The 25,130-nt window shown below is 47.5% G+C and overlaps 1 protein-coding gene across 1 annotated transcript in view; it reads left to right on the plus strand.

The window, feature by feature from the left end:
* Window positions 1-25,130, plus strand: part of LOC138457973 (IgGFc-binding protein-like) — a 344,303-nt gene that overhangs the window by 169,536 nt on the left and 149,637 nt on the right. Inside the window, exons 39-50 of the mRNA XM_069607205.1 lie at window positions 1,262-1,458; window positions 2,505-2,646; window positions 2,745-2,986; window positions 9,355-9,503; window positions 9,598-9,726; window positions 10,611-10,749; window positions 13,874-14,015; window positions 14,298-14,494; window positions 15,049-15,190; window positions 15,288-15,529; window positions 15,694-15,842; window positions 24,344-24,472. Coding sequence (XP_069463306.1) covers window positions 1,262-1,458; window positions 2,505-2,646; window positions 2,745-2,986; window positions 9,355-9,503; window positions 9,598-9,726; window positions 10,611-10,749; window positions 13,874-14,015; window positions 14,298-14,494; window positions 15,049-15,190; window positions 15,288-15,529; window positions 15,694-15,842; window positions 24,344-24,472 — 1,999 coding nt within the window. The remainder of the gene's footprint in view (window positions 1-1,261; window positions 1,459-2,504; window positions 2,647-2,744; window positions 2,987-9,354; window positions 9,504-9,597; window positions 9,727-10,610; window positions 10,750-13,873; window positions 14,016-14,297; window positions 14,495-15,048; window positions 15,191-15,287; window positions 15,530-15,693; window positions 15,843-24,343; window positions 24,473-25,130) is intronic.

A 25,130-nucleotide genomic window follows, 5' to 3' on the forward strand; every position in this document is an offset into this window, starting at 1 on the left:
TGGGGTGGTTGTGGTTCTACCGCCCGGTTAAGGCAACGCAGCCAGCCTCAATAATAGACTTAAGGGCTCAAGCGCACCCACCATACGGCGATACCCATGTGAGAGCGAGGCTCACAGTAACTTAACTCTGAGTAAGAGTTTGGCACCCCAGTGAGAGAGCAAACTAAGGACGTTACCGGTAGCAAGGATGCAAAGAAATAACCCCAACTGGGACTAAAAACCAAGTGAAAGAAAGCAGCCTGGGCCGGAGCCAGGGCTACCTAGTAGCACTGAAAGGCTGAATCAAGGCCGAAGAAGGAGAATTTGATGGCAGGATGGAGGAGTCGATCCAAGTGATGAGTACAGTGCAGCAGTCCATGAGGAAAAGAGAAGATTGTGTAAGGAGCAGAGGCTAAGGGCCAACACTGATGCCTCTGAATAAGGAGGAACAGTGTGTGTGTGGCTAAAAGAGGAAGAGCCAGAGAGCTAAGCGAGATCCCGCGGTGCAGCGATCCCAATACGTACGATTAAGGAGGGTTTAGGATGTCTGAAAAGAGAGAGTGAATAGTTTTAGCAAGATGAAAGTTGAAGTCTGCATTCATAGAATCTCTGAGGGAAGCATTGTATTTCCTGAAATAAAGAAAAGGAAGGACTTTTGCATCGCAGTGGTGAAGTCCAAGGTATAGCACCTCTGAAGGACAGGTGGTAAATAGCGATTGCATTGTGTCAAGCAAAGTCTGCGTTCACAAATCCTGCATTGTTCTAAGTGAAGTTTCCATTCCCTAACCATCTGGATCTATGGAAATGAAGGACTGTGGCGGCGGTAGAAATGAAGCCCAACTCTCAGAAGACCTGATGAAAGAGACAGTGAATCCAACAAAGCGTCTCTAAGTTAGGTACCCCAACTTGGCCACAGTACCTATAGACCCTGATTTCAGTTTCTTTCAAAGACCATAACAAATTAGAAATACCAGACCACCTGAAACCCAGAAATGTGAATACTATCTTTAATTGATGTGCCAGTTCTAATGTTATCTTTTATCAACTCACCTCAAGTAGCAGAGAAGGAAAGAAAGGAGTAAGCCAGGAAGCAGGGGATTTCATGCCAACATTACATTATGTAGATACAGAGATGAATGAATGGTCTTGTTTCAATAGATTTAGTTATGTCTCAATCTCTTAGCTGGGGGTGATGGAAGACTATACTTCAGCTCTAGACTCCAGCAATAATCTCATCTCAACATTTGTCTTATTTCCACCATTATGTGTTCTTCTTTTCCAGCCTTAACGTGCCCTCCAAACAGTCACTATCAGCCGTGTGCCTCTGCGTGTCCAGCTTCCTGCTTGAATCTGCAGCCCGGATCCTGTGACCGCCCCTGTGTGGAGGGCTGCCAGTGTGATGCCGGCTTTGTGCAGAGCGGAGCCCAGTGTGTGAGCAAGAAGGAGTGTGGCTGCACCTACAATGGACATTATCACCAGGTTTGTTGGGTTTCTCTTAGTGGGAAAACAAGGGACTCATTTAACTGCCTTATTTCTAACACAGGTTACATCCCCAGCACAAGCAGCTTCTCCAAGGAGTCCTCTCTGGGCTTGAGGCAACCATAGGGACACAGTTTATCAAAACGGAAGCACAAATCGAGCCTAAAAGTGAAATATGTAAAAAGCACATATATATCACCGATCAAGTGCATGCCCGGGATATAAAACCTTTTGGGTGCCTAGTGGTCAACGCTCTGCTGCAGGCACGATGCCTTCTTTAGTGAGAAACAGACATATTCATAAATATTAAGACATTGAGAAGGCAATGCCGTGCCCATCCAATCTAGTGGGGATCCACATGCACACGATGCGGTCATTTCATCACACGGCATGCATATGTTAAAGGTCGGCATGTCTTCAATTCTCAGTAATCATTTACTAATGTGATATAATAATCACCTGCAACAACAGGTCAATAACATGGGATTTGAGATCCTTCTGCCAGAGGACATCTAAATGCTTGAAAATCATACATTTTTGGAGGGTACTCTACAAACCTACTGAAGATATTCTTCCAGATTCTACCGTTCCTTGGCGTGGGGAAGTTAGGATGGGTGCCCTGAGATGAAGGCCTACATTGCATATGGCAGAACATTATTTCCATTGAAGCTTTGTTTCCCCGTGCGCGGTTCCCAGTTCTACATCTTATGTCACTTTGTTCTTTTACTTGCCTTTCTTACGGAAGGACCAGTCACACAGTTTACTATGAGCTGACCCAAAACCAGAGATACTTTTGCGTTTTGGTCGTACAGCACCAAGGCAACCACTCGCTAAAATCTCAGGTTCTAGGTTACAGGTGGGCACTTTCCTCTACTGGACTCTGAGGCCATTTACTTTGTCGCTGAGAGTTGGTAAAGATGTTAAAATAGCTCCACAATATGAAGATGCTTGATCACACCTAAGAATTGGAGAGTTCTTGACCTTGCTCCATTCAGAGATAATATTTTCTCCTGTTCTGATTCCTTTGTGTTTCTTCTAATTCCCAGCCCGGAGAGGTCATCTTCTCTGATGCCTGTAAGGAGGTGTGCCAATGTCTTGCCAACAACAACACCAAGTGCACTGATATCAGCTGTGCCCCGGATGAGTACTGCGCTAACCAAACCGATGTGCAGGGGTGCTTCCCTAAAGGTAACTGCCACTTTAGGCTAAGACCTTCGGCTTTTGTGTTGACATTTCCGTGTTTCTTCCGCTCAGTGTTGGCAATGACTTGATTCTCTAATCTACAGATTCTTCCACTTGTGTCGTCTCTGGCGATCCCCATTACAACACCTTCGACAAGAGGAAGTACAACTTCCATGGCAACTGCACATACGTCCTGGCCAAGCCCTGCAACTCCAGCCGCACTCCCTTTGCAGTGTATGCCTCCAACGAGTATCGCTGGAACACATTCACTGTGGCGTACATCAAGGCTGTCTACGTAGATGTGTATGGTGTGGTGGTGGCTCTGCTGAAGGATAAGATCATCCAGGTAAAGCAAAGATCTGCCAGGTTGCCTGCTGTTTCTAGTGAACCATCAACTTCGGCGCAGATGGCCTTCTCTTAGCAAATGATAGTTTCTGAGAACTGTACTGGCAATCTGTTGACACCTATTTTACACTAATACAACTAATACAAAATAGCAACCAATTCCTTATATTTTCACTACAAGCAAATTGTTCTATTTTAGTTTTAAGACCTGCCTGATCCACACCAAGTAGGGCCCAGGAGGTCGTAAGTGAAACTTTGTTTCTGCTTGACCGACGGAGGAAAGGGAGGAAATTGCTGCTGTAGACCCTGATGTCAACAGTGCAGTTAGGAAAGTCAGGTTGTTTAAAGGATACAGAAATATGGCTTTAATGGGTGCGGGGGCAGAGGAAGCAGCTGCGTATCTACCAAAAAATGAAGCAAGCCTGGGTCCACCTCTGACTCCCTAACCTGTATCACAGCTGGGAGCCTTCTGTATCCCCTCCCTCCCTCTCCTCCAAAGTGTACCCTTACTAGCCTGCCCTTCCAATTGCGGCCATATTATTATTATTTTTTTATTATTTATTGGGTATTTATAATACACCTATACAACAAATGGTGTTTCAAGGTGCAACAAGACAAAGGGGGTGGGGGAACAGGGATGTAGAAAGACAAACACGGTCCTACTAGGCCTTGTGTCATTCAGAATCGTGCAAGTACAGTAACAAGAAGTGCAGGGGAGTGGGAATGAGGGGAAATTGCTGGTCAGACCGGAATGCGCTAATGCTAACGCAGGAAAGGCAATTGCAGGTCAGCGTGGCGAGCATGCAATTGCTGGGGGGGGGGGGGGAGAAGAGGGCCCATGGGTTAGGCGAGTGCTATGGGGAGGCCTGGTGGACAAGTGCAAGGGGAATGCAGAGAGTGCAGGGGAAAGAAGGTCCACATGCTAAGTGCGTGGAGGGGGCTGGTGGGCTCAATAGGGATGCAGGCCCAGCCAGGTTAGAGGAGGGAACCTGGTAGGGCAAGTTCAGGTTAGGGTGGGGAGGGGGTCTTTGGTTAGGGGAGACCAAGTGCTGCGGAAGACAGGCTGGGGAGGGCCTGTTGCCCTGTAAGAATCAGATGGAGCCAGGCAGCCATTCAAAAGGAGGAAGCGAGGGTCCTTAGCAGGGGAGGACAAGAGGGAAGGAATACGAATAAAGGAGGGTCTTGTGAAGCTTCCATAACTTAAGGAGATCTGGCTCGAGTCTGAGAGGGACAGAGAGGCCATTCCAGAGGGAGACACCTGTGGAAGAGAGAGATCTACCCCCCCACTCTTTTCTTGGGAAAGCATTTGATCTGCAGAGAGTTGGAGCTAGAAGACCAACGGGCTCTAGCAGGGAGGTATTTAGAGAGAAAGAGTTGAATCTAGTGGGGTCCCAGGCCCCAGAAGGCCTTGTGGATGATGCAGAGGGTCTTGAACTTGAACCTCGCAGCAACCGGGAGCCAGTGGAGAGATTTTAGGGCTGGAGAGTTGCGGTTCCTGCGCTTGAGGCCAAAGATAAGTCTCACAGTCCTATTCTGTATTAGTTGAAGGGGGTGAAGGGAGGATTTAGGCAGGGTGAGGACGAGGCTGTTGCTGTAGCCCAGCCTAGAGAGGACGAGAGTCCTGGAGACATTGAGATTCTTGGGGAAGGTGAGGAAAGGCAGAATACCTCTGAGGAGGTGCAGCTGGAAGTGGGCCTTCTTGTCAAGGTACGTGATGTGAGGAGAGAAGGAGCGGAGTCGAAGATGACACCATGATGTTTTAGCCTGACAAGAGGGGATGGGAGGAGGCCCATGGAGGTCAGCCAGAGAGTAGGAGGGAAGGAGGACGCTGGGGTTCCAATGAGAAAGCTCTCAGTCTTACTGGCTTTAAGCACCCTGATGCCTATGGGCTTTCAGCGCTATATAAATACATTAATTAAGTCAGAGACTATTAGCAGCACACCATGTCCGAATAGCAGTCAGACAGTCGGGAATGAGAGAGGAAGAAGAGAAGGCCGTGGAGGGAAGCTTGAAGGAGAGCTGCGTGTCGTCCATTTAACACTGGAAGTGAGGCGAGAAGGCAGGTGATCAAATGGGCTACAGGGGCAAGGTAGATGTAGAAGTGCCACAATGAGAGGATAGAGCCCTGAGGGACGCCGCAGGTGGACTGTGTGATGGGGGAGAGAAAAGTACCAATTGAACCTGGAATGGCCAGTCAGAGAGGAAAGAGGTCAACAAGCCCAGCGCCAAGTCCGTGATGCCAAGGGTATCACAGAGCCGGTTTATTAGGGTGGCATGATTGACCATATCAAAGGCAGAGGAGAGGTCAAGAAGGATGACAACGGAAGGAGAGTTGGAATCGAGATTTGACAGCAAGTCTTCACAGGTGTTCAGGAGTGCAGTTTCCGTTCCTCTGGCTGCTCTGAAAACAGACTGGTGGTCATGGAGACAACCAACAAATTCAGTGTGGCGGAGCAATTAGGAGATGACCAACTTCTCCAAGAGTTCACCCCGGAAGGAGGTCGGGCGGTACCTAGCCAGGCAGGAGGGTTCGGCAGAAGGCTTTTTGAAGAGAGGGGGGGCACACAGGAGTGCTTGAGGAGTGGGAGGAAGGAGCCAGTGGATGGCAAAGGAGTGATTGCAGAAATCAGCCACGGCTGGAGCAAGGGAGGCAATGTTGTCCTTGATAGTTCTTGAGGAGCAGGCAACCACGTGATTGGAAGAGACATCCATAGAGGGGACATGCCTATATACCTCGAAATAGAGCAGAGTAGGAGGAAGGTAGGAGGGTAGGAGGGATGGGGCTAGGGGGGCTGAGAGTGGTAGAGGGAGAAGGGAGTGGTGTAGAGGAGAGTGAGGACAGGATGTCATGAGTTTTCATTATGAATTGAGAGGCCAGTGCATTGCAGAGGGTCAGTGAAGGCAGAGGAGAAGTGGAGACTGCAGTAGGATTGGCAAGTTCCTTGCAGATTTTGAAACGTTCAGCTGTGTTTTTAGTGGCCCCAGAGATGAAGGCTCGGTTATAGACCTTCATTGAGCGGATGGAGAGTCTGTATTGCCTTTGGAGCAGGCGGCAGACCAGTCTGTCAGAGGATGTGCTCATAGTTTGCCACTTTCGCTCAGCAACTCTACACTTGCGTTTCAGAGAGGCTAGGTCGGAGTCATGCCAGGTGTTGCGCTGGGAGGCAGCCTTCATGCGGATCCTCGTTGGAGATGGAGAGGTGAAGGTTAGCAAGGGCTGTGTCGGTGTGAGAGTCAGTGACCCGAGTGGGAGGGAATGAAAGTCGTGGCAAAAGCAGCAACTGACAGTGGCTTCATCAGTAAAATGACGGAGAAGGAGACTGGCAGTGCGGGCGGAGGCTTAGCCGGGGGAACCAAGAGACCCAAGTGAGAGGACATGAGAGCATGATCAGACCAGGAGAGAGGAGTAGTGAGAGGGTTGGAGATGTGGATGTCTGCCGGGATGAGAGCATCTTAGGTGTGTCCCGTTGAGTGCACTGCACCTGAGGGAAGAATGGTGAGGGAAAGAGAGTCACAGAGGCTGCAGAAGAGTCCAGAGGCCACATCACGGGGAGTCAAGTTGAATATTGACGACTCTGAGGAAGAGAAGCTTGGAGGTGGAGGCCAGAAGAGAAGAGGTGAGGTCGACCACTCTGACAGGAAGAGGGAAACCAAACCAGCGGTCCTGTAGATGGTGGCAAGAGTCAGCGAGAGGATTGGAGAGACCCCTGCAGATGAGGCATTCAAAGGAAGAGTAGGACTGAGTGGGTATGATAGTAGCAGGGACCCATTCAGGGAAGATCAGGGCCACTCCACCCCCAGACCGGTTAGGCCTGGGCTTAGAGAGGATCTTGTAGCCATCCGGGAGGAGTGTGTCAAAAGTAGTGACAGAGCTGACCGTGAACCACGTCTCGGTGAGAGTGAGGACATCAAGGTCTAAGTCTTCAAGGAGGTGGCAGATAAGAGATGAGTGTTTAACAGCAGATCGAGAGTTAAGGGTAGCTAAGTGGAGCTGGTTGCCACCTTTGAAAGTCTTCTGATGACGGGTACAGGAATGTGGTATGCCCGTCGGTGGTGGCGAAGAGGTCGGAGGGGTGGCAGAAGGAGTAGTTGCAGAAGAAGAGAGGAAGTTGAGGAGAGACAAAAGACGCCTATCAAGAAGGAGAAGGTTGGGCTGAGAGCCCTAAAACATGACAGTGCCATTCTGGTAGACATTAATGATGCCCTTAGATGATGGGAAATATGCCAAGAGTACATCCCAACAGGTTCCACCATTAATGGATGGAGGAGAGAAAGGGGTGCGCACTGAGACCATATGGGGAGTCCAAAGGTCTGGAGATGGAATGAGAAAGAGCGTTTCGGTGACAGTCAAGAAGTGTTGACATAAGTGACATAAGTCTCAGCGATGGGCAGGCCTGGAGATCTTTCTTGAACTTTTTCCTTCCAGACTTTGAAAGAGATATAGGATAGGTAATAGACTAGCAGTTAGAGTAGATAAGGGAGATGAAAAGCACCACAGAGGGAGAGAGCAGAGAGATGAAAGCGGGAGAAAGAGAGGGAGGGAGAAACTGCACCATGCATGACGAAAACACCAGGCAGCCTTGCAGCAAGTCAGGTGCTGGCAGATCAGGTGCATGAGAGAGGAAGTCCAGGCCAGTGAAGAGAGTTCAGTGGCAGGGCCAGATAGACGAAAAGGCCAAGAGACTTGATCCCTTGCCAGCTTTAGGTGGTGGGGCACCTTGAGCTGGGAGCACGATGGTAGAAGGTGGGGATGGTGTCTAGATTCAGGATAGAGGGAGGAACGCCTACACTTCAAAGATAACAGCAATGCAGAACACATAGAGGCGCGTTTCCTAGAAAGAGAGAAAAAAGCCTACATTTCTAAACACAACAGCAAATGAAAGACCACCTCGATGCGAGTTTCCAAGAAATAGGGAATAAAGTGTACATTTCAAAACACAACAGCAAACAGAAACACCTAGATGCGAGTTTCCCTCTTTCAAAATACAACAGCAAATGCAAAATACACCTAAATGCGAGTTTCCAAGGAAGAGGCAAAAAAGCCACCATTTCAAAACACAACAGCAAATGCAGAAACACCTAGATGCGAGTTTCCCTCTTTTAAAACACAACAGCAAATGCAAAAAACACCTAAATGCGAGTTTCCTAGAAAGAGGCAAAAAAGCCACCATTTCAAAACACAACAGCAAATGCAGAAACATCTAGATGCGAGTTTCCTAGAAAGAGTGAAAAAAGCCACCATTTCAAAACACAACAGCAAATGCAAAAACATCTAGATGCAAGTTTCCTAGAAAGAGTGAAAAAAGCCTAAATATCAAAACACGACAGCAATGTAAAAAACACCCAGAATCGGGATTCCTGGAAATGGCTAACTAAGACAAAGGCCTGAGTGCCATATAAGGATAACATAACACTGTGGGCGACGTGGAGCAGACTATTATAGTTGCCAATCCCTGGCATTGTTGTGTAACGCTTATCCCTAGATTCACGCTAATTTATGTCCTGTATCATTTTCCATTCAAATATTAGCAGGAACACGATTCCCATTCAAGATACCAGTCAAAAGGGGCGCAAGCCATACCTATCAACAAAGTGTACCCCAGTCTTTAAATATGTGGCTCCTTTTCTTTGAAAACCCTGAATCTCTGGTCATCCAATGGTAGAAGCATTTCATCGTCAGTACTGGGCTCAGCGCTGATCATTAACAGCAACACGATTGTGGTGTGTCTCCGCCGCATGATGTCTCCACCGACAAGGCGATAAACATGACTTAGGATCTGCGGCCTGTCCCTTTACTAATCTCTCTCTGGAAAGGTGGAAGCAGGCAACAGGTCTTTATCCCTTCTTCCCCGAGAAAAAGAGGGAGGCGTATCTGATGTATGCACATTCCAGCAGCAAGAGGGGAGCGGATGTGGGAGAGGGGGGTGCAAGAGCATGATAAGAACATATCATAGAAACAGTTGCTTCTTTCTCCATTGCTTTTGCCTGTGTTCCGTGGTACCGGCTCCATAAATTACAAAGTGGTAAGTTACTTCCTGGTAGGTTTAATCGTAGGGGGTAGAATAGATATGTTTAGAGGGGTCGAGGGTATGGAGGGTTGGGATAGGGTGGGGTAGTGGCTTTGAAAGGGGGTAAGAAGGGAAATATGGAGATCCCACATTAAAAGAAAAAAATGATTAATTATACTTACCACTTTGTAATTTATGGGAATCAAATTGCACAGAACCAATGTTGTCTTTCCCAGGAGGATGAACAGTGGGCCAGTGTACAGCTTTCTCCAAATGCAACTGTTGCAAATCCTTCTTGATTTAATTTGTGAACTTTTCCTATTGAGAGAAAGAAACTGATCAAACGTTGGGTTCATTTCAGGTGAACGGGGTGAACGTCAGCCTCCCCATCAGCCCGGTAGCCGGAGTCTCCATCGCCTTCTCTGGAAAATACATGGTGGTGCGCACAGATTTCGGCCTGGTCGTGCGGTATGATGGGAACCACTATGCAGATGTGAAAGTGACCAGCGAGTGAGTAACAGGGGTTAATGTCCAATAAACTGCAACATGTCGAGTTGAAAGTTCTTTAGGGGGAGATGGACTCACCTGTCACTTTTATTTGCAGGTATCAGGGTGAGCTCTGTGGCTTGTGTGGGGACTATGACGGAATCCCTGGTAACGACTTCAAGACCCCAGATAGGGATCTGGCGACGGGGGTCAATGACTTTGGAAACAGCTGGAATGTGGACCCCAAGTAAGTGATCTTCCCGAAACTTTACAATCGTCTGCAGGGAACAAGTGCTCTAGTCTTGTCCATGTGTTGAAAAATGTTTCACTTTCTGGTGGCCCAGTCAAGGCTGGCAGAAGGGCCTTCGTGTACGAATACCATTGACATCTGGGCTCTGTTCTGTGCTCTGTATGGATTGTCTTTTGTAGCCTCAGCCTAGCTTTGCAGAATTCTCTATCGCATGTCATGTCTTTCCTTGGAAGTCTCATCGGAGAAGGCAATGGCTCAATCGTCATGGCATGTGGATTTGCCTCTCGTATGGATTCGGTTGCTTCCGTTCAGGGGCTTTTGACACCTTGATAGAGTGGTTTTGAAAGAGACATTTGGAATGTGTAAGGCTACAGTTCAAGCTACTCCAGGTTTTTGGATTATGCTCCTACATGCACATGTCAAGGCTCTTATGTAGGGTTACCAAGTGTCTAAATGTTCTCGACCCAACTTTGGAGATATAAGAAAAACATGCAAAAGAGAGATCTAGTAATCCACCTAGATCCATGCGGTTGTCATGCTGGGATCTACTATGGCATTTTGGGTTCACATTCATTAACCACTAGAGCGCACCTCAGTCACATGTATGCCATTGACAAAAAGGATGAAGACAGGCACTCTTTTCTTGCCAATGGAAAAATACATGTTATTAGTGTGGGTATTTTAACGGAACGACTTCCTTTCATCGCAGGATGTTTTTTCGCTGGGGTTTTTACTGCGATTTTTTAATGAAAAAAACTCATCAAATTTTTAGAGGGGTCTAGACAAATATATATTTGGGGTGTGGGAACTGTGCCACACCCGGTCCCACACCCCTTCTTGTCTTTCTCTTGATGACCCTTGATGTTATGTTTCTTCTGCAGTTGCAATGGAACTGGCTCCATCGTGGTCCCTGAATGCACAGATGAGGAGCGTGAGTCATACGAGGGACCCAAGTACTGTGGAATCCTGCTGAATCCTCACGGACCCTTTGCACCCTGTCATACCAAGATTAACCCAAACGTATGTGTTCCTTTGTCCCTTCACAGTGTTTCCTTACAGACTTTCCCAATTGGAAATATTCATCGTGAACGATTAGCCTGACCACAGATCCTTACAAAAAGAGGATGGAGTAGAAGTGTGATGCAAGCATTTCTGTTGAATGCGTGAGTGGACCGATAGTATGAAGTAACGTTGAACACCAACCAGTCAAAAGTGGCTGGAAACGTAGTTCAGAATTGAAATGGCGGTGGCAAGTGGATACGTTCTTGGATGGCCTGAGTTCAATTGGCACCACCATCAAGGTGCCCATGATTGTAAGTCATTGTAGAAATGCCTACGGCTGAGCAATGACATGCCAACATTTGCACACAATCGCGCATGATAAAAGGGATGGCCACTCATAGCATATAAGAGATGAACGGTTAATTGAAATCATGTGGGTTCTCTCTTCAGTCGTTTGGGGTCAATGGCTGGATACAATCTGTAGATGAGTAAACAGATGAAGAGGTGTCTAGTTAGATGGGGAAAAGAAACATATAGTGAGCATGGTGCGAGCGGGTGAATGGAAGGATGCATTGAATGAGCAATGGGTGGCTCGTGGATGACTATTAGCTTGCCAACTAGCACATAGATAATTGGAGGGAGTGCCACATGCTTGGATGGACTGAAAGCCGGACAAACAAATTGATTGAAGGGCTCTTGAGTATGTGGCTGGTTAGACATATGGGTGCATAGGTAAAGGCTGTGAGGGAACGTCATCTGAGGTATTGAAGGTTAAGTGGGTGGACGCACAGGTATACATACAGAAGGTCTTAGTGGAATAGCAAATGGGTGGAGACATATGCTTACAAAAGATCTTTGTGGAAGATCACATGGGTGGAGGCACAGGCGTACAGAAGGTCTTAGTGGAAGATCCCATGGGTGGAGGCAAAGGCGTACAGGAGGTCTTAGTGGAAGAGCACGTGGGTGGAGGCACAGGCGTACAGAAGGTCTTAGTGGAAGAGCACGTGAGTGGAGGCATAGGCGTACAGAACATCTTTGTGGAAGATCACATGGGTGGAGGCACAGGCGTACAGAAGGTCTTAGTGGAAGATCCCATGGGTGGAGGCAAAGGCGTACAGAAGGTCTTAGTGGAAGAGCACGTGGGTGGAGGCATAGGCGTACAGAACATCTTTGTGAAAGATCACATGGGTGGAGGCAAAGGCGTACAGAAGATCTTAGTGGAAGAGCACATGGGTGGAAGCATAGGCGTACAAAACATCTTTGTGGAAGATCACATGGATGGAGGCACAGGCGTACAGAAGGTCTTAGTGGAAGATCACATGGGTGGAGGCACAGGCGTACAGAAGGTCTTAGTGGAAGAGCACGTGAGTGGAGGCATAGGCGTACAGAACGTCTTTGTGGAAGATCACATGGGTGGAGGCACAGGCGTACAGAAGGTCTTAGTGGAAGAGCACGTGGGTGGAGGCATAGGCGTACAGAACATCTTTGTGGACGATCACATGGATGGAGGCACAGGCGTACAGAAGGTCTTAGTGGAAGATCACATGGGTGGAGGCAAAGGCGTACAGAAGTTCTTAGTGGAAGATCACATGGGTGGAGGCAAAGGCGTACAGAAGGTCTTAGTGGAAGAGCACGTGAGTGGAGGCATAGGCGTAGAGAACGTCTTTGTGGAAGATCACATGGGTGGAGGCACAGGCGTACAGAAGGTCTTAGTGGAAGATCACATGGGTGGAGGCAAAGGCGTACAGAAGGTGTTTGTAGAAGATCACATGGGTGGAAGCACAGGTGTACAGAAGGTCAGAAAGGGGATTTAAAGGAACATGGGTAGGTACATGAACGGAAGAAGATGAAAATGCATGGTGATTGAGACTTGCATAAACCGATTTATGAGTGTGGACATATGCATGTGGCTGGATAGACAAATTGATCTCCACATGCCAGGGTACGCATATGGATGAATGAAGCAGCAGATGCATGAATGCATTGTTGCACAGATGGTCAGGTATATGAGTGCAGATGCATAGATTGCAGGTTTTGCAGGCTGCAGTTGCGATTAATGGTCAGGCAGTTGTGCAAAGCGATGGGTTGATGGTGAAGCAGACTGTGGGAAGCACCAGTCGATGGAAGGCTACAGAAGCATTGAAAGGCAGACTGGCTTGGCGGAGGGGTTCAGCAGATAGGGTGAGGGCATAGACATAGGTAGAAGGGATGCAGAAATATAGATAGATAAATTGAAGGACGGACAGCTAGACAAAGTAGGTGAATGCACACTGAGGCTCAAGGTTAGAAGTCTAGAGCGAGTCACTGTTAGGTGAAGCAAATTCATAAACATGGTATTAGCATAATTGACCTAAAACATTTGACCTAAAACATTTGATTGAAATGTTTTGACCTTTTTTTCGGTCAAATTTAATTAAATATATACATGGGTGTGGGTAAGGGTATAGATTAGGTTGAGGGGAGGTGGGGAGGCAGATTGCGGGGGATCTCCCCCACCCACATTTTAGACTGAAACAAAAGGTCAAATAAATTCGATCAAATGTGATTAGGTCAAATGTTTTAGGTGAAATAGACCCAAACATGAACATTGGCTCCATGTTACTGAGCTATTGTGCAAATAATTATTTAATGTTCAAGGTTGACTTCATCAATACCTTTGGCCTAGACTGAGACTATCACACCAGAGCTAACTCCATCCTGTGGTGAAATCTTCCAAGAGGTCCAACCCATGTACTTTCGCTAGTAGAGGTTACTCACTTTGCCAATGAGAAATGTCCCACAGACAGTGTTTCTTCTAGCACCTGTCATAAAGATAGTCAAAAATAATAATACATCACGTTGTTATGTAGCACCTTGTGTCAGATTCCGCCAGCTTCCAAGCAATGTAACAATAGATGCTATTAATACACAATTTAAAGGTACTCAATATTTTGATATGGAGGGTTAAAACAGAAGGTGGTTCTTCCAGTGCTTGCAGGCCAAAGGTTCAAGATTAGTTAGCGTACCCACCCCACTTGAAAAGCTACAAACCTTCCATGAGTCCCATCTGGCATGTAAATATGTGGGGAACAGAACACAATGGTTATCAACAGCAATATACAGATCAAAGAAGTGAGAGTCGCTCTGTTCTTCTAATTCATAGGCCTACTTCCAAGACTGCGTGTACGACATGTGTGAGCTAGAGGGAGGCCACAAGCCACTGTGCGAGGCGCTGGAGTCCTACGTGAACGAGTGCCAGGACAGGAACGTCACCCTGGGACCTTGGAGAAACGAGACCTTCTGCCGTAAGCCACCTTACTCTCTTCTGCCTTTTAAAACTCGATTTCTGGCCGCTCTGGGATTTCCCCCGAGACTCCCTAAAAGGAGGCTTTGCGGCATTGCACCAAGTGGGAGGCGTTTTCTCAACTTGGTGCTAGAGACAATCTTGGCTGGAGCTGATTTTTTTGGTTTTTAGAAAAATTGACCAAAATCAATGTTACGATGTGTTCTAACTCCTCGAGACAAACGTCATGGCATGCAAAGGTAAACATTTAATCGCATCATGTATACTCTTCTTTTCTTCCCAGCGATTGTGTGTCCTCCCAATAGCCATTATGAGCCATGTGGCTCCGCCTGTCCGGCCACGTGTCAGGATCCCCGGCCTGGGTCCTGTGACCATCCCTGTGTTGAAGGGTGCCACTGCAACACCGGATTTGTACACAACGGGGATCAGTGTGTAAAGGAGAAGGATTGCCGATGCACCTACAAGGGGGAACAGTATAAGGTACGTCAGCGTCATCTTCGTTTCACACTTCCGACAGTGCAATTCCTGCATCCTGACATCATATGTATACACGGAGTGGCATACTATATTGTCTAGCATCACTGATCAAAGCCAACTATTGACCATAGTTTCTAAAATACAATTGAAAATTTATAAAACCAGTGAACTCATGAGAGGTTCTTAAAATGACTGCACACACTAGCCTCATCTTGGGAAGCATCAGAAGACCTTGACTTTCCCCAAGCAGAAAATGCCTTTAAACCACGCAATATTATTTGCTGTAGTCTCATGTGAAATTGCATAGACTGCGGCATAACTTGTGATATACCTTTGAAAGAGAAACAACAGTCATTGAACAGTGAGCGTGGTTGGGTCCACTGACATCTTCCATGTATGTTATTGTGCAACACATCCATGAACAAAGGGCCTCCAACATGTATCCCTGTTTGCAATGGACTTGTCATTTCCAGAGTGAACCAGAGCACATCTCTCATGAATGGCCTGGCTGCCTTGACCGCCACTGCTGATTCATCTCTGTGTTTATTCCTTCCCAGCCCGGTGAGGTCATCTTCTCTGAAGACTGTCAACAGACCTGCCAGTGCCTTGCAAACTACACCATCAAGTGCAGTCCTAACAGTTGTGCCCCAGATGAGTACTGCTCCAATCACACTGGGGTACAGGGGTGTTTCCCCAAAGGTAAGAGACACATTGGCCATCGACCCTTAGCTTCCTTGATATCCTTCTGTGGCGTCTTCTGTTGATTGACACCAATAACCTGCTTCTTGATTCACAGATTCATCCACCTGCGTCATCTCTGGTGACCCCCATTACAGCACATTCGACAAAAGGAAGTATGATTTCCATGGCAACTGCACCTACATCCTGGCCAAGCCTTGCAACTCGAGCCGGACAGCGTTTGCAGTGTATGCCTCCAACGAGTACCGCTGGAACGCGCTCACTGTGGCGTACATCAAGGCTGTCTATGTGGAGGTCTACGGGGTAGTGGTGGCTCTGCTGAAAGATAAGGTTGTCCAGGTAAAATACACAGAAACCTCTGGGAAAGGTTCTGCTACTACAAGCGATGTTCTCCAGCATTGGATCTTTCATGAACTTTGTTGCTTATATGACATTACGGTCGGGGGAATGCCTATATTTCCCAAGACAGTGAAGCTGCATACATGTTTGGTTTACTTTTTCAGGTGGACAGAGTCACGGTGAACATCCCCATCAACCCTGCTCCTGGCCTCTCTGTGTCGTCCTCTGGAAAGTACATGGTGGTGAAGACAGATTTTGGCCTTGTTGCACGCTATGATGGCAACCACTACGCAGATGTTAAAGTGACCAGCGAGTGAGTGCAAAAATAATACTCCTTTGATATGTATTTTCCACATCCATGGTGTTCCCTGTCAGTCATTCAATATAGATTTCCACAATCTGAGTAACGTCTCCCAGTGCGAGAACTAAACCCTGTGAAACAAGTACTACACATGCTCTCACTCACACATAGTTTTTAGGGCCTTTTCTGATTGTTAATGACCCGGCAGAAGGGTTTACCTTAGGTAGTTGGCTTACCAGACCAATATTGAACTGAAAATGGCTGACTCATTTGTAATTATAACATTTGTAAATATAATACTTCTCTAGTCTAAACAAAGATGGCTGTCCTTTATATATAGACATGCAGGACTTTTAGCCAGTCATATCTGAGGCACGTGTCTTTTATCATTGAGGCACACGCTACACCTCAGTTCAGCAACCTTTGGCTCTCCAGATGTTTTAGACTACAACACCCATCAGCATTAGACAGCAAAGTCCATCCATGGGGAGGGATCATGGAAGTTGTATTACTTAACACCTGTAAAGCCACAACATTCAGACCCCTCACCTACACCTGACACCTACCTGTATTTGTGGGGGCAGACTCTTTCGTACGGAATTAATCGGTATCATTGAAATCATAACGGGACACAAAGGGTTGCCCAAGTTCTCCTGGAACTTAAGGATAAAATTAATCTACAAGTAGAGTTAAAGTACTCAGTAAACATTTTTACAGAGGGATGTTTCATAGCTAGATTGTATTGATGGTTCTTTTTAGGACCAAGTTTTTAGTTGGTCTCATTCTGAGGCCAGATACTGCAGTGCTTGTTTTAAGATCTGGTTGCAGTAGATCCCATTCTAAGGTCTGATTTGGCAGCCAATGCTCACAGACTTGGTTTCTTTGTAACCAGAAGGACATATTTTAGTGTTTGGTTTCAGATGGCCTTTTTGAGGAGATTTCCCCAGTCAATAGGTTTCTGAAACAACCTGATACTGAGCGGAGATGATGAATCTTTATCATGCACTGCTCACAATACTCGTCACTGCCAACTGCTGTGCCCTCTTTCTCCCAGATCATGCCACCTTCTGATATTTCCCCACCATGGGAAAAGCGATTCGATACAATGTCACACCCACATGAAAAATACAAAGAAAACTATAAACACAATGGCAAACATGAACATAAAAAGAAACGAAAACATCAAATATTATATATTTCTACCATTGGCGTCTCCCTTCCTGTGACTATAGAAATACAGCAACATGCACTATTCTTGTATTTCTTCGGACATGCTCCATTTATCCTTGCTGTATCATTATCTCGGGAGGATAGCTCAGGGGTATCATACTCGCCGTGGATGCAAGGCGGACACAGAGCACCACAGGTTCGATCCCCGGGTCCTGCATCATTATCTGCACCTGGGTTGTCGGAGCTCAGCTCGCTTGGATTGCTACTCGTCTTGCTCCTGGGATCTAACAACATCCCTTTGATGTCACTCCATTCATGACAGCTCTTCCACAATCTTGTCTTTTCTCTTCCAAGTTACCTCTTTCACCTTTCTGAAATACCGCCACTCCAGTGATCACGAGCCAATGCATTGAATGATGCGACCTTTCACGTCTTTCACCGGAAATGATTGATTGAACTCGAACGAACCCATTTTGTCAATTACCTGAATGACGTGATGAAATGCCCTACTCACTTTCACAGAAATGTGCTTTTTGTAGTATTTAGTATTTTTGCATGTGGTTCTTCAACTTTTCATTCTGTATAATATACAGTCCGAATTGAATTGGAATAAGGGTCCTTGCATCTCATCAAGATCCCCATTGAGAACCTGTGCACGGAAGTAATTAACAAAACATAACATAACATAACATTGCTATATACTCTTTATAGTTTTATGAACCAATTTCTAGTCCCGTTTGGCTTCTCACAATCAAATCAAGCCACTAAACTCATCTGTAGATTTATGAATTGATGAACACTCTCTAGCTTGCCATTGGCTTGAGGAGGATAGACAACCAGTCTTTTGATAAGGGACCATTCCCATTAAGAAACCTGGCATGTACCATGAACGAAACTGTAATAATATGTGCAAGAGTCCTCTGCGTGTTTCAACCCCACAGAAAAAGGTGGTAATGGCACTTGTAATCTTATAATCTACCTTCTGGAAATCAAGCATCCCTATTATATATGCACTGTCAATTAGTAGGCCCTTATGTGCCAACCAAGCTCTAGACTCACTCTCTAACAAGTCTCTTAAGGGAATACCAACTTTATTATTGGTACCGATTTAAGTTGCAACTGTTAATCCGATTCCTTGAACAGAAACACCAGCAAATTCCTGTGTGACACCATCAGCCAATTCGTTGTTTTCAGTCAACAGCATTTTGCATTCTGGGAGGTAAGGCTTTGTTTTGTAAAAAAATGTATATGATCCTGCAAGCCCCAGCATGCACACTGAGGTTGACTGCAAACCCAGCATTAAAATAGAGCTTCACACATGATATGCATCCAATGGGCAGCTACGGATTGTGCAATCAGAGGGCGAACCCCAAAAGACCCCTGTAGGGTCACCAGGCAATTACATGTCTAGGGTGCGCTTTGCACTCGGGTTGGTTCTCCCCATCTGTGCATCGGGATTCAGAGAACATGGGGAATCAATGAAACCTGCTAAAACTTTGGAATATGGACAAACACAGGATTGAGAGCTCATTTACATATACCATCCACCCCAAAACTCCCCTCTGAAGGTTTTGTTTCTCAGCTTCACTCTGCTTCCTTATTACACATTCTAATAATTTCACACAATGTTACCTCTGAAAGTGTATGATTTGTTGGATTGGGGCTGACATGTCAGAAGAAGGATCCCTGGTCGTATTCATATTGCATCACTTTTGTTGTGAGGGCAGAACTGTTGCAGCACGGCTGCCTTTCAAGGGAGCACCGTGCCGGGGGAGGTGGAGCAGGAGTTACAGTTTCAGTTTCAGTTTTCTACGAAAGAAGTTCCAAGCCGGTCACGGCTCTTTATCATTCCTATGCTCTGCCTTGGCCTATGGTGCCAACAACTGGTGACTAGGCGACGGACTGTCCTGGCGCTGCTGCTGCGATTGCAACGGGCTGCCTTCGCCACAGCTTTCTGTGTGGCGTCCTGAACTAAAGCGTCTGGAGACATATCCGTAGCGCATCTGCGCTGAGAGATCCCGCTGCTGTGGCAGCCTTCTGTCCCGCCGAGCGGGTTGTCCGCTGTGAGCATCTGGTGTGGCGGCTTCCTGCCAGAAGGATCCTGCTGCATCCATCCAACGCAGCCCTAATCCCAGCTGCAGCCAAGGAAAAGTGCCTTCCTGGATTGCAGAGGGTTCGGGCTGCAAAGAAAAATAGATAGAGATGGCAGAAACAAGGGGAAGAATTACCATGGCATGCATAATTACGTGGTGTAGACAGCACGTGTTTGTCAGGCGCTCACACCTTGATCCAGGAGCAGTGACTGGGCTGACCCATAAGTCAGTGGCAAATGAAACCCAGCTACGCATATGTGCTGCCTTCAGGGAGGCCTCCCTGGTGCCCCGGATTGAAGAGTTCACTACCATAAGGGTGCGGGGGCCAACTCTGCTAATCCCTGCCCCTGGCCAGGTCCATCGAATCTGTGCATACGAAGATCCACTGCTGCCGCCCACCCGGGAAACCCATGGAGGATCAAGGTGTCGCACTGATGGCGGCCTCTTTGGCCAGTGCAAAAGCATCCTACCTGAGGAAGCCGAGCCATTTAGACCACTCCCATAACAGGACAATGGCCCAAGGTGGATCGAATGGGTCGAAGAATTTGATGACATTATCAGGCCCGACAGGTGAGGAAAAGCCACCTGTCCTCAAGGACATTTTCATGAATTTGGCTGGGAAGGAGATAAAAGGAATCATCAAGACAATCCTGTCAGCGGAGAGAACCAACTATGACGACCTTGTGTTAGCCCAAAGCATTAAGGTGGTGATACAGCCCAGCTGGGACTACGAGAGGTACGCCTTCAATCAAAACTCACACTCCTCTATAGAACCTGTAGAAGAGCTCATTGCACGTCTCTGGCAGAAGCTGGTACACTGTCAATTCTCCCAGTTCTCAGATGATGAGGCCATCTGGCTGCGCGTCATCGAGGGCTGCGTATCATCTGCACTTCGGAAACAGCTCCTGAAGAAACCCCTAACAATCGATGAAGTCATTGAGATGGCAAGAATACACAAACGTGTCGAGATTCAAGCAACCGTGATGAGACGCCAAAGAAGAAGGGTGAGAAGGATCGGACTGTAGCGCCTTCACAGCGACCAAGGTACCCGCCCACAGGCCTGTCATGGCTAGGGTTCCACCGAGGGACAGATACATGCAAGAGAGAATGAGCCCTGGCCCGCAGAGGACATATTTCTGAAGTGGCTAGGCATTCCCCACACGGGCATGTGCCCAGCTGTCAGCCAAAGTTGCTCGAAGTGTGCCAGGGAAGGCCATTTTCACACTGTCTTCCGAGAAGGAAGACCGTTCCAGACTGGGAGGCAACAACCGCCCATGAGGTTGTGGCCCGCAGCCACACAATACACGCAAGCACTGTGGAGGCCACCTCCGATCTACCCTCCGATGCCTAGGAGGTCAATAAGAGCCACAGACTTAGGCCTGGACTACGGCGACACTCCATGTGAGGAGCAGCCATCTCAAGCTGGCTATTTTCCTGACAGTATGACTACCATAGGGACACATACAACGAATTTGATGACTACATGCAGGAGCTATACTCTGAATACACCAACAAATTTGTCAACCTGATGCACGGGGAGGAAGATGGAGTGGAAGCCCCGAAAGTGATGGTCCGACTGGGAGAGGCAACACACTTCTTTTTAATAGATACAGGTGCCACTGTAAATATTACGGGGGACCAGGAATTCCTTCAGACGAGGGAAAGGAGAGAACTGACACAATGAAAGGTAGGCATTTTCCAATGGGGAGCTAACACACTGTTTCCGTTCCAGAGAACATTATCGCACAACGGGAGAACATCTGACACGTCCATGCATGTGCTCAGAAGCCCCATCAGCAGGAAATGTCTACTCAGCTATAGGAGGGCGAAGGAGCTGGGCCTGATAGATGTCCATTATCTGAGAAAAAAGTAGTCCAGCGATTAGGAAAGCAATTCCCGACATATTCCGAGGGCTATTGAAAAATGAAGGACACTATGGTGCGACTGCTCATTGATACAAGCATACAACCTGTTCTGCAACAGCCCAGGAGGGTAGGATTCCACTTGGGGAAACATGGGGAATCCAGAAAATGACAGCAACTGATGGTCAATGACATAATGGAAAAAGCATGGATCTCACCCCTAGTGGCAGTGCCAAAAGAGGGTGACAAAATGTGACGCTTTATCAACATGAGGTTGGCGAACACAGAGATAGAGAGCGAGATACACCCAGGGCTCAAGATTGAAGACATGATCGTCCAGCTGAACAGCGCCACCAAGTTCTCCAAACTGGACCTCAACCAGGGGTATCATGATGTTCTCCACTCATGGGGGCTGTTTCGCTACAAACGCCTCAACTTTGGGATATCCTCAGCCACAGAGATTTTTCAAAAGGCCATCCGTCAACTGATACTCCCAGCCAAGTCAGCGTTTAATTACTTCGACGATATCCTGCTCTATGGGACCACCCAGGAGGAACATGATCAGGCCCTCCTCGCAGTGTGTGACATTCTGCACAAGGCAGGCCTCCCGCTGAACTACGAGAAGTGCAATATCAATAAGGACAAACTGTGATTTTACGGACACATTTTTTTAATTCAAGGGATGCAACCTGACCCCGAGAAGATACAGACAAATTACAAGCTCCCGGCACCTACTCAGCTGGCGGAAGTTCGATCATTCCTGGGCATGGCGAGGTACTGTGCCAGATACCTCCCACGATATGCCATCACGACAGTGCCACTATGAAGGCTACTGTAAAAAGGACAAGCCATTCCAGTGGTCGCAAGGATGCCAGACGGCGTTTGACACCATCAAGGCAAACTCTCAAATACCACGGTCTGGCCTATTTCAATCCGGCTTGGCACATCGAGATCGACGTTGATGCCAGCCACGTGGGGCGGGAGCTATATTTGCTCAACGTGAAACCCCTGACACCCTGGCAAGCTACATCGTGGCTTACGCCAGCTAAGCACTGTCCCAGACAGAATGCGCCTACAGTGAAGCCGAGAAAGAGAGTTTGCTGTGGTTCGGGCGTGTGAGTACTATCACCACTTTATCATTGGCAAGAGATTTACACTTGTAACAGACCACCAGAGCCTCATGTCACTGTTCAGCAACCCATAGGCAAAGATGCCGCTGAGGATCGAGGGATGGGGCATATACGTCTCCAAGAATATGGCATCTTCCACAGACCGGAAGGAGACAACAACCCAGCTGACTACATCTCGTGCCACCCTGAACTGAGACAGAGACCTCTGTTACATCACCGCACACGCCCTGTCACTGGCACTGAGGATGGAAAAGTTAGCAAAAGCATCACAGGAGGACCCATCATGGCAAATGAACTGACCAGCTCCAAAAAGTGGAGAGACTACAAGAGGCGACTACAGCTGCACAAGGGTGCAGACAGGAAAGAGATGGAATGTTTATCCAAGGTCTGCACGGAGCTGGCCATGGCGGAGCAATGGATACAGCTCATAGAATACTGCTTAGTGATACCAGCAGCCCTCAGGAGGTGCCTATTGTTGACAACACACAAAGGACACAGGGGTGGGTAGAGGCTACCAAAAAGCTGCTGAGACAGACAGTATGGTTTCTGTTCATGGACGACATGATAGAGGAGGCAGTCAAGAAGTGCTTACCGTGCCAGCGCAAATCCCAAAGCAACCCACCTATCCTGCTGCAAGGAACCAAAATCCCTGTGTGGCACTGGGTTGCAATGGACTTCTATGGGCCCATTGAAACAGGAGAATATCTATTGATCATCATGGATGAGTTCTCAAGGTCCCCCTTTGTAAAGAAGACGACCTCCACCGCGTTCACCCACGTTGGTGGGGTGATTGACAAAGTTTTCAGTGAATGGAGCGTCCCACAACACAGTGAAAACCGACAACGGGCCGCCTTTCAATAATCACGACTTCCACACGTTTGCAAAACATCTTGGGTTAATACAACCAAGGGTCACACCGTTGTGGCCCCAGTCCAGTGGAATGGCTGAGGGGTTCATGGTATCTATAAAAAGAACAATCCAGAAGGCCATGATAGAGAGGATGCCAGTGCAGCAGGCACTGTGCAGGATACTGTGACATTACACAAATACACCACACATCGCCACCGGAGTACCCCCTGGAAACGTCATGATAGCCTACTGTGCAAGGACAAGGCTGCCCCAAACTGCGAAGTGGACAGAAGGAGGGAAGATGGTAGTGACTGAAGCAGAGATACGGGGGAGAGACGCAAGATGGAACAAACTGACGGGACAATGGACTGACTGGAAGATAGGAGCGAGGGCCTTCAATGATGGGGACGAGGTCCTAGTAAAGCAGAGGATACGATAAAAGACCAAGTCCAGATATGAAACAACGCCTTTGACGGTGACAAAATAAAAGGGACAATGGTCACAACCCAGAATGAGAGGAAAGAGATACCACCCGTCCCCCTCCCCCCGATGCGTCTTTCTTCGAACACCTCGTACCCAGTGGGGAAGGAGCATCAGAATAGGAAGCCACCCTGACACAGAACCGTGAGGGGGCAGCGGACAGAGAGGTAGGAGGGGAGCTGCTGAAGGAGAGAGGCCACCCGGAAGGAGAAGGGGGGCAGAGGTGATAGCCCACAGGCGGCCGAATAGACTCATCGAGGAATAGTGAGATGGACATAGGAAGGTATGTGTGGGGGAGGTGTTGTAAATACAGAACTGTTGCAGCACGGCCGCCTTTCAAGGAGGCACCGTGCTGGGGGAAAAGGTAGGAGCCGGAACGGAAAGTGGAGCGAGAGTTACAGATACAGTTTCAGTTTCATAATAAAGACATTTCAAGCAGGCCACGGCTCTGTGTCATTCCTCCCCTCTGCATCGGCACAGGGTGCCAACAATTATAAATAGGAATACTTTTTTTGTTCGGCCAGCAGGAGGCAATGATTGTTTTGCATGGTGTGCCAATCTATTTTAAGTCATTATAAAATCAGTAATGTTGGAAATAGTGCTTACGGATCACAACACTGTTGCATTTGAATTTACTCAAGGAAAACATTGTCTTACCACTGCAGTTCTGGGAATTGTAGTCTTAGTTCACTTCATTTGAATTAATTGCAGGTTGCAATATTTTATAAAAGAAAGGCCCATGACCACAGCAATGGTGTCTCCGGTTACATGAAGGAAGTCAGTACACCTTTTCAAACACCCAATGTTTGCCAATACAGACACTTGTAGTGAGGCCAAGAGCACTGACATAGTAACCACAGTGAGCATTCCCAGGCTAGGAGGTCAGGCTCTGTCCAGACCAGTGACATGCCTGATATTATTCCTTGCAGCTACCAGAGTGAACTCTGCGGGTTGTGCGGCGACTACAATGGTGTTCCCGGTAACGACTTCAAAACCCAGGCTGGAGACCTGGTGACAGATGTCAATGATTTTGGGAACAGTTGGAACGTCCAGCCCAGGTAAGGGACTTCCTGATTTTATTGCTTGTGCTGTATCTTCATGGAAGTTCGATGTAGAAGAGGAGGGCCAGCTGGGCTGGATATGTGTCAGGGTGTGTGTGCTTGGGCTCTATTCTGGGCAAGAACTCAACATGAGTGCTTCATTTAGAAGCACACTAGCACTAAGTGCTCATTCAATGAATCCAGCCCTTGCTAGTGAGAGGGAAAAGAAGGCAACCACTCCAGCCATTGATTACTAAAATCAGCTGGAAGACTGGAGAAGGCAATGACCTTATTACTTGGAGAATATAACCAGTGTAGGCCTCATCTAGTAAAGGGGAGCACATGACCCACCAAAGACAACCATTCCCATCATCGCTAGTTAGAGGGTCTCAGATTGCCCGGAGAAGACAATCCCTCTGTCCCTCACCAGTAGAGAAGAACCTTCCCAGTTGTGACCAGTAAGAGGACACCACATCATCCAAAGAGACGACTGACCAATTTCTACTCTATTCAGTGATATCAGATCACCTTTAGGAAGTCAAGTGGTAGAGAAGATTGCTGTACAACGGTGAAAGATCAATCTTCCCATGAGCACAGATGTGCGCTTCACGTCTTTCCCCACCAACTTAGTTGGTAATTCGGGCAAAGGGTGTGTGAGAGGCTGAGGGAGAACTTA

This window comes from Ambystoma mexicanum, chromosome 1p, assembly GCF_040938575.1.
Source record: "Ambystoma mexicanum isolate Mex_15411 chromosome 1p, UKY_AmexF1_1, whole genome shotgun sequence".
NCBI classification, from domain to species: domain Eukaryota; kingdom Metazoa; phylum Chordata; class Amphibia; order Caudata; family Ambystomatidae; genus Ambystoma; species Ambystoma mexicanum.